The sequence below is a fragment of the Ambystoma mexicanum genome, chromosome 1q, assembly GCF_040938575.1.
Source record: "Ambystoma mexicanum isolate Mex_15411 chromosome 1q, UKY_AmexF1_1, whole genome shotgun sequence".
NCBI lineage: Eukaryota > Metazoa > Chordata > Amphibia > Caudata > Ambystomatidae > Ambystoma > Ambystoma mexicanum.
The window spans coordinates 1,386,973,518-1,386,987,816 of record NC_090922.1 but is presented as its reverse complement, the minus strand read 5'-3'; the positions used below and the strand labels follow the sequence as shown (position 1 = coordinate 1,386,987,816).

Below are 14,299 nucleotides of genomic sequence, written 5' to 3'. Positions count from 1 at the left end.
GCCTGTGCTCTTTCAGAAAATGTATGCTTGCCGTTCCTCACCACATTGGTTTTCCCGATTTACACATGCTAGGTGCGTCTGTTCAGGCCGTTAGCGTAAAACTCCTGTGTACCATGGCTCAGTCTTTGGCTTGTGGTATTGCTTGTTTTGTAAAACACTACAAAAAATGTGTGCTCTCCTAACTGCAAGAGTCGGGGGAATGTAGCGGAGCATTGCTTCTCTCAAAAATCATAGAAGCCATTGCCGTACCAAGCCAACCATGTCCAACACATTTTGTCATTCTCCCCGCTTTTCCCCCAATCTATGGCAGTTTCCCCTACCTAGTTGTTGCCTGACCTACGCAAATCACCCCTTCCGAAACTTGAAATTTTCTCTACTTTTCAGGAATACTTGCCTTTCTGTCCTCCAATTCGGCTTTCCTACCCTCTTCTTCCATTCCGTCCATACATGTCCAATTGGCAAAAATGGCCAAAATCGCCTACCTCTCACAAAACGGTTGATAACCACATCAAAATAATTTTCCCCCGTTTCCATTCAACCTGTTCTTGAAAGCCAGGAAATTGGGGAATTCAGCACAGCAAACCATTCGTTCCAAGCTCTTACAAGGAAAAAAACCACAGGCTTCTTTGTACACCATTTTATTGGCATTTTTTGAAAAAACCCAAAATGTTCACCCTTTTTGCTTATTTTCTCTCACCCCCCTACAGCAACCTAGAATTCCTGGGTGGCGTTACGACCGCCTACATGTGGGAAAAAAAGAAGCCAAATTTGGCCGAGATACCTCATGTAACAAAACAAGTTACAAGCCATTGAATGGCCACATACCGAAATCACCAAAAAAGCCCCTGGCTCTGGGGAGAAATCCCCCATGGCACTTAAGGGGTTCAGATATTGTAGCATTGCTTGCCATATTGGGAACAGAAATGGCAGAGAATTGGGCATTATAAGGAAATTATACATGATGCCCTTGAGAATTTCAATACTGACATGCCCAATGATAATTTATACCCCTGTATAAAGTTATAGAATTGTAGGCCAAATATTTCACACTAAAAATAAACAAAAATTATTAGAAGGGCGAAGCAATGTCTTACAGACTGAATGTGCTGCATACAATATGTAACCTGCTTAAGTAATTTGTTAAGATGCCACAATTGTACAAATGTGCCATTTATGGCAAAACTGGATTTTAGCTAAAGCAACTGTGGGAGGTTCTGGACATTGTAAAACTAACATCATAAATCTTTCATGATTCCTGCCCCTCATGTCCCCAGCCCTCCAAGATGTCAGGCTGGAGCATGGCCCTCAAGGGCCTCTCCATCCCTCCAAAGACCCACTTGGAGTCAGACTTGGCGCTTTTGGCACCAGACTCACTCACTCCCATAGGATAACATTGGGGATTGGACTTTTAGTGCTTTGATGGAGACAAGATGGATGCCCCACATATTTCGGTTCCCAGAACTGCATGTGCAGTCTAGTCTTTTGGGTGTGGTTCAGCCCAGAGACACCTGGGATACCCAGAGACTATTTAAGCCACGCCCAGGATGAGAAACATGCTTTGTGTTTTCTGCACCTGCAGCATGACACTCACCGTGTTCAGATCGGTCTCCAGTAGGCCTGCATCTTTCTTCTGCGCTCAGCTCCTGCAAGAACAAGAACACTGTTAGGAACAGCCTTACCTTGTGGTGCTTCTGCCCATCATTCATCGATTCTTCTGTTCTGCGGGCATCTTCGGCGGTGTCATTCCCATCCCGGCACGTCACTTCCTAAGGAAAAGGGAAAAGGACAGAAAAAAGGCATTAGTAAGAATTCAGCAAATCTTTGCTTATTTTTAAAGACTGTACGAGCTTCAAACACTTACCTGAATCACAGCCGCTCTGAGGGAACTCTGTCTCCGGAACTTCTCATCCATCTGCAAGAGGGAAAAGACACTCCAGGTTAGCGTGGGAACATCTAGAGGCGCCGCATACCGCGCTTACTCACCGCATTTCTTCTTCATAACCAGCATCCACGCTGAAAACGTTGCGGCACCTAAAAGACACAGAAAAATAACTCTGTTCAATACAAATACGAAAGGGTCGCATCGCGCTCTCACTCACCTTCAGCGCTACACATCTCAGCAGAACGTCACCATCCCAGGACGTCGCCCATTATCTAAGGAAGGAAAGGAACGAAGTTAGAGAACTGTTCAAAAGACTCTTTATACTTACCTGTCGGACTCTTGCCAGTGAAGTAACTAGGCAGCAACGAGCCCGCATCAATCAAGGCGCCCCTGTGCTGAAAGCAGGACGGAGAGCACATTTTCCAAGAAATCAAGGTGAGCTGGGGATCAAAGGGAAGGGTTGGACCCCAGATAAGCAGGGGTTGAAGCACACAGAGACAATAGGGAGTTAAACTCTACCAATCCTGTGTTTCAGGCCCAGTCTCAAGTTGAGTAGATTCCAGGGAAGGGTCCGAGGACGTAAGAGGTCAGAACAGGCTGAGTGACGTCCCCGTGGATACCAGGTGAGCGTTACAAAATCCGACACCATGCCCTTTAAACTCAGCCAGCTGAGAGCAAGGCATCAACCATTACCCTGACCAATCCAGTTGTTTAGAGGCATGCTTAGCTAAGCCTGCACCACCACAACAGCTGACGATGTCACCATGCCTTATAAATAAGAGTGGTTGAAAGCACTCTAGTCTTTCCTGAATTTCCTGCGCCTGCATTCTTGATCTACCTTCATCTTGCCAGACTCCAGATCCCACTGCAAGTCCAAAGCATTGCCGACCATCCCAGCAAGGCCTCAATCCTGAAACCCCACAAAAAATCCCAATACCCAAGGGGAGAAGCTGTGGTATTCTTTTGGGAAGCATCCTGCAACCAGACCAGCTTCTTGTCCACTAACTGCATGCCGGCCGCAACCCTGCCATCCAGCTGTCCCGATTATCCGGTGACCAGACCTTTGCCCAGCTTTCTTTTTCCAGGAGAGTCCGCTATCCAGTGACCAGAATCTTTTGGGACCAGAACCGGTTGAATGTCCAAAATCCCAGATTCAAAAGTGGACTGCGAGTATCCCACATCCCATGACACCTAGTCTACCTCATCTTGACTTTTGTCTTTGTTCCACTCTCTAAGCAACCCTATCCATACCCTGATAAGTTGTATAGACTGTTCTAATTCTCTGTGCACCCTGTTCTTGTTTTCTAGTGTTAGCGCAATTCTGCCATTCATCTTCTCAAGTAACTCCTTAGGCATATTTTGAGTAATCAAACTAATTTCCACATAAAGTTGTACGCTGGGGTGACAAGGTTGATGTTGCGAATCAACCTTAGATCTTACTGTGGCCCTCTTTAACAAATATAGTCTTAATAATCTAGTTTAAGTGAAACCTGTCCTGTTTCTAAGCCGATTTGCTCTATTCCACAGCTTTAACAAAAGCAAACCTTCTTCTATCTTGCAAATCTCTTCCAGTTCTGTAGCTAGAGACCTCCTTTCAATTCTATATTGTCCCTGTGCTGTGCATCTATCCAACTGCCCAAAAACCACATTCCAATTCAGTGATTGTCACCAGTTTCTTGAAAAAACATGTTTACATTTAAAGCTAAAAAAGTGTAAATGCAACTTTTCCACGAGTGAATCCGGCTGCACTGGGTTTTCAATGTCAATCTGTTTTGTGAACTGTATGCTCTTGTGATACCTTACTTTATGGTTGATAGTGAGATAACATCACTGATACCGTGAGAAAACATGTGCATATCATTATTTAAACACACAATTATTTAGCAAAATCCGAGTGTCATTTTAGGCCTTTGCAAAGGGTTTAAAATCTTATTTTGAGGGAAGGTCGGATTTTGATTCGGTTTGTTGTCTATTATCCCCGACTACCTGCTGCTTCTTTCTATCCACTCAGAAGTCGATTATTTGTGGGTGGAGGGAACATTGCAAGGGGAAACCTTAACTTAGGTGCCATCTGTCCTAATTCAAAAAGTGTTCCTATTCAATTGTGCTTTGGATATGGTTTACTAGAAGATTAACAAAGTGCATTGCTTTCATTTCGATTGCTGCCCAATATTACAATTTGTGTGATTTTTGTGAACTTTAAAAATAAATATTGGATTTTCACCAACCAGCCTGGTTCATGGTCCATTGTGACCTAAGGTATTTGTAAAAGGGGGTCTGAGACTGGTCGGGTACCGGCTCAATTTGAATTTGTTGAAATTAAACAAAAAAGCATTCCTATTGAGCACCACATCCCAGGCTAAGACCAAGTGCCCTGGTCCAGTGTGTGACGCTCGATTGGAATCCTTAACAAACCTATATTTTACTAACGCAGCGTTGGATATCGGTCATACAATGCCTTAAAGGAGAGACAATAGAAGTTACATTTTTATCGAGCTAGCGCAGTCAATGGGCTTAACCATACTGACTTTTGGATGGAGAAAACAGGAACTGGGCAGAACTGTTGAGTACACTGGTGATGAATGGACGCAGTGAGGAGCCTGGTGTCTCATGCTCTTGCACAGCGCATTCCTTTGGAAGATACTAAATATTCGCAACACTGGAGGCACAAGGGGGCAGGGGGCAGACTTCCATGGGAACGGAGTTCTGCAGATTCATTCTGTGGTACGGAAATTGGGCCTAGTGAACAGGGGACGTGGGCAGCGCAAGCCTGCAACGTATCCCCTTTAGGCCGAATACCAAATGGAGTCATGGGCTATGTGTTTTCTAGTCCTGCGTATCTACTTCTAGATTCTACAGTGCCTCTACATGATGCCTCATAGTGCAGATTGCTCTCCCCCCCCCCCGCACGCTACATCACCTCATATAGTGTCTGCCTTACCAGAAAGCACCTAGGGGACGGGGTGGGTGGGATAGGCTTGTTTCCATCCCAACACTACGCCACTGTAGTCATGAAAAAAAGGGGAATGCAGGTTCTATTTTGCATTTAGATTATTTTTCGTTTTGTATTGACTTGTAATGGTGAAAACAAACCTAAACCTTGCAAATTCAACTTTTTGTTAACAGAATATGAAATGAGTTGTCCAACATGAACTTTGAATTTCATATAAAATGCAAAATGGTGGAACATTTTAATACCTGAGTGAATCGGAAGACTGGCTAGGTTCATCATCTGGATCTTGAGTGCTTTCTGCAAAACTGCAAATGTCAACAGCCCGTAGTGATGAAGAAATACTTGTATGACTTGTATTGTCTTCAGGGTTAACCGAAATGGTGAGATCATCCAAATTATCAGCATCATTCTGCTTTGCTTGAGACACAGATTCTTCCTGGCCATCACATGGTGAATTCCAAAAGAGACTTGCACCTTTTAGAATAAGAAAATAAGGCAATTTATTCAGAAAACCTTCAGACTAGTACCATTGCAACTGCCTTACTCTATAATCCTAACGGGAGTTTCGAATAGTAGAAACAGATCACCTACAGATTAAACGACAGAGTTAATTTGTAATCCCAGCGGACAAACTCTGTATTCTAACCACTGCAAACGAAGAACTAAACTGTACATCAAGTAAAACCTACACATCACCCTATACAAATTATTGTCTCCATGTCCAGTGCCCCTGAAAGGCCTTTTAAAAATATCTTACAATTAGGAGATCTTAAAACTAAAACTTGACTGACAAAGGAGCACAGATTGTCACAATAAGGCATTTAATAAAATATGTGGCATTACTATAAATTACCCTTTACACTTCGTATCATGCTCCAAGACAGGGGACTGCAAACTGCAGACAGCTAGATGTTTTGAACTATTAATTCAATGACCCCTCACCAGAGACTGCGGTGGCTAGGGCTGATGACAATTGTAGTCCAAAACCTTTGCAAAACCAAAGGATGCAGACCACCGCTCTAAACTACTGCAAGAGATTAGCAAATCATAATTAATCTTTTATTACACGTTTAACACCGGAGAGCAGTCTCTAAGCTCGCGACCGGAATTCGAACCTGTGCTAATCTGCGTGGTCTTGCTATCCACCTGACCCTGACTGGGGCGGTGAGTAGGCCTAGGCAAACTGTTTATGGAACAACTAATCATGGCAATTTTGGGGTGACTATAGTTTGCTGGATTTCTGGTGCTTTGTCTCGGAAAATTCAGCCCACTCACAATACCCATCACCATTTTTTAATGCCTGAAGCAGGTCAGACGGATCAAAAGACAAAATGTGAATGTTCTCCGGGACCTAACCAACAATACACTATTTATTTAAGCCTATTAAGCCCATGATAAATAAGCTGTTTGGCCTAGGTTAAACCAGAAAATAAATATTGCTTCATTGCATTCCAATGACGCTCTAGGCAGTAGGCATTCTTTCTTCGCTCAAACGCGCTTTCAAATAGTCATGGTGCATTCCAATTTTGAAAGGTGAAATCCACAAATATTAATGGGTGCCTTTTGGCCAAATTCGTTCAGCTCTAGTGAGGACAACAACAACTTCAGTTTGCCAAGTACAACACAACCAAACTAAGCATTCATACTTGATCAAGCACACAGAGATAAGAAACTGAAGGTGAATGATTGGTATAAATCCCTCCAAGTTTCCTCACACCAAGAAAAATGCGCCACACAACTTCATTTTGTTACAAAACCTTAGTGTTGGTTTTTAATCATAACACACAAAAGTTGAATCCTCTAGTCGTGATAGTACCCTTTGGATTACACGTGTTTCAGCACTAAATGTGCCTTTTTCAAAACAGGGCAAATTGAAATAACTCAGGATGATGTCTACTTTTCTTCCGACGCAAGGAGACGGAGCCAACACTTGGAGGGATTGAACCCAATGACCTTTTGAACAAGACTCTGAAGAAAAGTAGACCTAGTTATTTCAATTTGCCCTTTTCAAGTAGGGGTCCCCTTCTGCTTTCCGTTGGTGTTGAGTGCGGATCGGGATTGATAGCCCAAGGTAGAAATGTTCAAGGGAGAAAAGACCTAAGAATTTGTTTCCGAAATAACCTCAGTCTTTTCTCCCCTGAACATTTCTGACTTGGCCCCTGCCCACACCCCTACTCACACCCTCAACCTCCTACTTACCTTGCAGACGACTCGCTGTGTCCCTGCAGTGCCTGGTCCCCTTCACTTCCATAAGCAGGAACCGGCACCGCAGCAACCTTTACTTTTTTGGGAACAGCTGCGGTGGACACCCCTCGCAGCCCCGCTCACAATATAGTGAGCAAGGGTGCAAGGGACATAACCACAGCCCCCAGTACTGAATGCGTGATTTAGTTGAACTTTTCGGCCGTTGGAATTTTCAAATGGCTGAAAATGTTGCCAAATTACACTTCTGGGTTTTTGAACTCTCATTTTGGACGATTCCGTCAAGTGCTGGCATCCTTATAGGGAAAGTGAATAATCCCTTAGCCGGTCAGTAATGAGACCATGGGCCTCGTAAAAAGGCTTGCCAGTCCTGAAAAAAATGCTGGTAATTCCGGCACCAGCATTTTTTCAGGACTGGAAAACCACACGTTTTTACGGTGGGGCCACGGATTCGCCGGAGGATCAGGCCCCTACTGCAAAGAAATGCCTGAATCACCAGTGCTTCAGACAATCCAATCCCATGGAGTCCTATGCGACTCCATGGAATGGGAACTTACCATTGTCTCCGCTGCCTGTAATATCCTGGTAATACCAGGTATCGGACAGCAGAGACGATAAAGGCAGTTTCGCCAGTAATACTGGCAAAACTGTAATGAGGGCCCATGTCTCTGAATTCTTGTATTGTTACAAGTGCAGTTAGGATACTTTGTGTATTTATTTTAATAATCTAATGGCTTTTTGGTTACTTTTACAATGTGCCCAAGACAAGCTGATGGCAGTTGCAATATTTTTACCATGTGTCTCATTTTACTTGTGCACTTTTGCATTTACTGTGAATGGCTACTGTGAGACCGGCACGGTATCGAGAGAGACACAGACTCAAAGATATTATTTACTAAAGTTCCTGCTGGCCCCAAAGTTCCTAACTGGCCCCAACACACTAAAGGGATGGTTCCCTTAACTGATGTTTTCAAAGATCATCGAAGTCCGGAAGTCCGAAATAAAAATCAGTCTGTGTTTAAACCTATGCTTGCCTCACTCTTTGACAAGAATGTGTTAGGAAGTCTTTGAAAAGCAAAAAAAAAAGTGTGGCAGTGACACTATGCTCAGTAACGCTTTGATAGTGTCCTCTGAATATTTGTGGGCGGTCCTACGAAAAATAGGATCCGGCCCCAAAATAATTAGATACATTAAACTCATCTAAACATGCCCCACAGGTAGCGTTTTAGTGAACTCTCACAGGTCGCCACCCCTCAACCTAAACAGGGGTACAGGACGGGGATACCCCCTCTCCCTGATCCTTTTCACTTTGGCCATTGAGCCCATGGCTGACATAATTCTGTCCCGTCATGCTCATCGGAGTATCCACCTGAAGGGCCGGCTGGAGATAATATCACCATACGCAGATGTTGTCCTGCTATACATACACATCAGGGACCCCCCCCCCACTCTCACTCCCAACCACCCACCCCCCCTACAAGTAAACCTCGACCCTATTCAGCGCGACGTGACTCACATAGGTGGCTTCTCTGGGTTCACAATTAACTACAACAAATCAGAAATGTTTCCACTCACAAGTAAAACAAGACAACCAAATGGAGGATTTAACCTCGGCGGGTTCCCCAACGGAGTAAAGCATCTAGGAGTAAAGGCGTACAGGTCGAGGCTGTCCCTACTATCTGACAATTATGTAACCATGGTAACCTATGTTGAAAATAAGCTGACCAGATGGCGGGCACTCTGCATCACAATGGCTGGTGAAGATGGTGCTGCTTCCAAAATCATTATACATATTTTCCAACATCCCTGTCTGGCCGGGAGGAGGGAGGCTTTGCGGTCACAGACCTTGAGCTATACTGGGTAGCTGCATCGGCCCATTATGCGTCACTCTGGTATGGGGACATTCAGCAAACACCTCACGTCAATCTGGAACGCTTGGCAACCAGCGGATCAGACCTTAAAACGCTCATTATGATCCGCACATACAAAGATAACTGCCCATTTGATCCAATAACTAACACTATTAGCCTGGCTCCACATATTCCCACCAAGCATTGAAATACGCCCATACTATAAGCGGCTGCCTCTGTGAAGGTTCCCAGGAATGGAACCCACATGCGACTATGCACTGATAGTTTATTGGAGGGGGATGGAATACAAAGCACTTGCAAACTTATTCCCGAACGGGAAGATTATTACATCCCAAACCTGGTGAGGGGAACAAACTGGCTCTGGGCTTGAAACACTGCAATTTTACAGACTGCGTGCAGCAGTATACTCAATGTGGGCATCTCTTCCATCTGAACCCCCTGAAACCCAAGAGGTACAGTACATAGTCAATGCGTATGGCGCCCATAGGGTAGTGTCGACACCATACAAAATGTTACTGAACAGACAACCTGACACAGGTGCTGGAGAGCACGCTATATGGTCGGACAATCTGGGTATAGCTCTGTGTTAGAAGAACTCCTAGAAGCCTATGGAGACACTGGAAGTTACATCAACCACGATATACTCTGTGGAATCCAAGATGGCGGCTCCTTGATAACATCTCCATCCACTAACAATGCAGGTCTAGTCTTTTTCTTCCACTTGGTCCTTCTCTTTCTACCAATTGTTTGTACTTATTCCCCGCGAACAAACTGGTAACTGCTTTGCTACTCTGTTCTATAGCATTGCTCCCTTGTTGTTCGCTCGTATCTTTTGGTACCTGCTCTCACTCAGACCTCCTGAGTCCTCCCTCTTTCCCTCCTCCTTTTCCCTTCCTTCGCAAGTCACCGTCACTTCGGTTTCTTCCTATTCCTTTCATCCCGCTTCCGACTCCTCTGTTCGGAGCCTGTCGCCTATTAGCCGTTCTCGGCACTGTTATCTGCTCTATGTCTTTTCTGCCGCCCTTGGCATCCTATCCCTCCGTCTCCTATTCGCTGACGCTTGCGGCCCCTGTTCTTTCCAGCCATTCGCGGCTACTTCCAGTGCTTACCTTTTCTGCCGCCCTCGGCATTTCTTTTCCTCCGGCTTCGGTTAGCCTCCGCTTGCAGCTTCAGTTGTTGCAGCCGCTCGCGGCTTCTTACTGCGCTTACCTTTCACCCGTCTCAGTTTTGACTTGCCTAACTCTTCTTCTTCACGGTTCTAGCTGTCCGTCTCGCTCTCCTTTCATTCTTCTGTCTCTCCTCTGTCCCTTTATTCTGCTGCCCCATTCCTTACCTTCTTGCTACAGCCGTCCACGGATTCTACTGCATTCAAGAATCTCTAGCCATTTTTGCACCGATTGGATTGGGATATTCTTCGTCCTTCTACCTGACACTACGGACATTGTGCATCTGATCCTCCTCTACACCTGCAGAGTCTGGGTTTTCTTCCCCAAAAGGGTTTCCCAGGGGGCGGCCCCCTAGGGAGCACAGAGCACAGATTATCTGGCCTCTGGACCTCCGAGGGGGACGCCTCTTACCTCTTCACGTCTGATCTTAAAGTCTGAAGAGCCGCGAGTACCCCGTATGAGTACCAAAGTTGTAAGAGATTGTAAGACTCCGACAGTCAATGACAACGCCATTCCAAAGCTTGGTTGGCAGCACCAACTTGGACCCAGGAATGTGAGGAGCTCTATGTAAATTCACTGCCCCGATCCTCCCGACCTAAAAATATATGGTATAAGTTCCAAACATACTTATCCAACCTCTCTACTGACTAATCTGAATCTATTGACGAGATACTATTGACGCACCATGTGAAAATGTAATGCGAGATATATATATATATATATATATATATATATATATATATATATATATATATATATATATATATATATATATATATATGCTGGTTCTCTGCCAATTGAAACCCATTGTAATGTTATGCTAAGAAGATATGTAAGCTAATGTGCTCGGATTGTGTGCTAATAAATAAAATTAAAAAATAAAAACTGGTGTTTCAACAAAAATAAACTAGGGTTGGTTTCAGGTTTCTTCTCACCAGATGTAGGTTGGTCAGCTTCAAATGTTCAATCAGAAGGAACTGTTCACAGGACAATCTCCCTAGGTCAAACAATGTCAGTATCTTTAATGCCTTAGGGTTCCCTTACCCAAGCATCCATTCCTTCAGTAACACGAAGTAATCAATATTCCACGTTGATAGGACTTTTAGGGTTCTCTTCAAAGTTCAAACAAGTTCAGCTCCTGGGCCTCTCAGGCAGCCCTACAGATAAGGTGTGTATCGGCCACTTTTACGCACCAAACATTGGCAACTACTCCCAAAAAATAAAAATAGGGAGTAAAAATACTCCCAACAAAAAAATAGGAAAAAGACATGTAGAATCGTGCGCTCCTGCTTTCACCTATACAGCTTCATGGATCTGTTTGCACCAGTAGTGCACATAGTACTACAGGAAGAAACTACTATTTCAACAGCCTAATTGGAAGAAGTAAACATGTATCTTTTAATGTGTATGAATAACAAAGGGCAAAGAAATACATATTACAACAAATATTCAGTTTTTCAGTTAAAACATATTTGTACTTGCTTATAAAATACTCTTTGGGAATTGGACTTACATTTTTACTCCCTAAAAAATCATTTTACTCCCAACTTCAAAAAATGGGGAGTAAAATACTCCCACTTCCAAATCTTATCTGGAGCACTGCTCTCAGGGTTCCCTTTCCCCCAAGCTTGGGCCCCTCTTAAGCATCAAAACGAGTTCAGTTTAAGATGTACTTTTTCTTTCACATACAGTTCCTGCAAAGGGTAGCATCAGAGACTTTTGAAAACTTCAGGTTCTTTGCTCCTCTTAAGTGCAACCACTCTGAGCATTAACCCTTCTATTTCCTGCTCTTCCTTCTCAATCTTTTGCCTTCAGGGTCTTTATGCACCCCCTTCTTGTTCCCCTCCGTTATCTTGACTTCTTTCTTGTGCCCCCTGGCACCTTCTTTAACTTCCTCCATGCACACTTTACCTTTCTGTGCGAGAATGTGGAGAGGAAGATGGAATGGTTTGGAAATAGCCCATGAAAGCAGTGTGTCAGGTTTCCCCTTAGTTTTGAGGTTTGTAAGGGTGTTTGGTGTGAGTGGGAAGTTTTCTACTTTAGGATGGTTTGGCCTGAACTTTGTAATACAGACTACTGAGACCTGCCCAAGGCAAGATGGAGTTTCTCAAAAGGAGCTCCGAGTGGCTAGAGAGGACAACAAGACTTACAATGAACATTCTAAACTGCCTTTCTCTGCCTTTCATCGTCATAGCCCAGCTGAGAGGACATGTCTTGAAGCTGCTCCTGCCAAATCTTGGGCCTTGTGGATCTGAGCTGTCAGGTCTCTAACAGTCTAGCAGCTATTCTGTGGGGGCTTTCAGGAAAGGTTTCAGGACTGTCAGGAGACAAATCTGGAGGTTGGAAATCCAGAAGCAGCATTTGAAGACCATACTGAAGATAAGTGACTTTGTCTTTGGTAGTAAATACATTTGTCAGTGATTACCTTAAATCGTCATACTAAGAAATTCAAGATTTTGGCTTGTCAATAGTTTCTTGATGTGAGAGAATGATTTATCTGCACCGTTTCGTGGAGCGCATGTAAGCTCGTTCTCATTGGTTAAGTGTGCGCGAGGACGGTCTGCTCAAGGTACTCTGCGCGTGCGCGGTCTCGCTGCAATGTGTTTTCTACAACGCTGGCGTACGGACTACTCCGCAGCGTGTATACTACACGTGGACATCTGCTACGTAGTTTCTACAACGTGGGTGCGTGGTCTTCAAAACTACGAGTTTCCTTCAGCGCCGGAGCGTGGACATTTCTGCTACGTGATTTGTACAATGCAAGTGCGCGGTCTGCAAAAACTCTTTTCTTCAGCGCGTGTGCAGTTTTCACCGCTACGTGTCATCTACATCGTGTGCGTGCAGTCAGCAATAACTACGTTTTCTTCAGCGCGTGTGCGTGTTTGGTGTTCCAAGTATAGAAGCAAAATATTTTAAAGCTGAACATTAACTGAAACGATGTACAGATCAAAAAGCAATAGTTAAGGTTTATAAGGAGTGCTGGAAAGTCAGAGTTAAGGTGTGGCTGAGAATTTCAAGAGACTCGAGGAAGAGGTAGAAATAATTCAGTTACCTGTTCCCAGCAAGTTGTTAGACTTCTCTGTACGGTTTTTAATTCTTTAGTTAAGGCTAAAAGTGTCTAAGCTCTGATATCAAAGTGAGTAATAGGGGAACTTGTGTTTGTTTATGTATTTACTGCAGGTTCAGCATCAGCTAGTCTAGACGTCGCCAACCTGGTGTTTTTTATGTTATCCACTGCCCCCTTTGCCTTAGGGGTGTAGTAAGCACAGCTGTATTATAGCTAGTTCTGCGCGTTACACTTCAGGGGGATTGTCTGGGTTTAGCAGCTTCCGCAGACGCAGGAGTAACTCTCAGCCTGACACTGATGGAAAGGGTTTCGAGGTAGAATGGAAAAGGGGGGAATATCAGGTCTCGCCCTCGAATGTTCTCCTCCCAATCCCCCGTGACCCTCCACTCAGATGATCCTCCCTCGCTCGTCCAAGCCGAGGGTCGGGATCCAAAAGCAATGGCTCTTTCCAGGCCACCCGACTAGAGGATTCCGGTGGAGTATGTGGGAGACCACCATCAGGTTCCTCACACTTAAGTGGCTAGTTTCTGAAGATGGCCATACCTAGAGGTTTTTCGCTTGTTCTTTGGCCATACTATTCCTTCGCCGCCTTCCTGACTTCTAAGGTCAGGAAATGCCTTATATGGCAATCTCTTTCACAGGGAAAGTTGTGGCATTCGTGGGCTAGGAGTGTTGCAGGTCTAGTCCCAATCTACATCGCTAGTGCTTGAAAGTCTGTTGCTGGGCCGATGTGGTGATCAGTGGCTAAGCATGATTGCATAGCCACTGGCTGTTTGAATGGTGCCGATCCTTACCATTGGTGGGCTTAGGCCTACTCCCAGCCGGAATCTTGGAAACAAGACTTCTACAAAGACTAGGAGCCCACTGACAACCCAAAGATAACCCATGTATTAGACCAGCGTAGCCCTGCTTCTCGGTCTCTATCTCAAAGCCTTCATCGGTGCTTCGACCCCTGCACCAATGGGAACATCCAGTCCCGGACTCCTGCTCGAGGATCACTGCCTAATGGCCTTCAGAAGAGTCCCAAGACCAACTGGTAGACTGGCTAACTCTCTCCAGGGCGACCAGCTGCAGCCGCCATAGTTTCATAATGTTGGAACTCATCTTCAGCTTGTGCCACAAGGTGCCTGCTCCTGCAATTTCAGCTGTCTTACTCCA

General features: G+C 44.7%; 1 protein-coding gene across 1 annotated transcript in view; it reads right to left on the bottom strand.

Annotated features, from left to right (window-relative positions):
* STIL (STIL centriolar assembly protein) overlaps positions 1–14,299 on the bottom strand; it is a 327,963-nt gene that overhangs the window by 74,257 nt on the left and 239,407 nt on the right. The window contains exon 14 of the mRNA XM_069642242.1: positions 5,081–5,309. Coding sequence (XP_069498343.1) covers positions 5,081–5,309 — 229 coding nt within the window. The remainder of the gene's footprint in view (positions 1–5,080; positions 5,310–14,299) is intronic.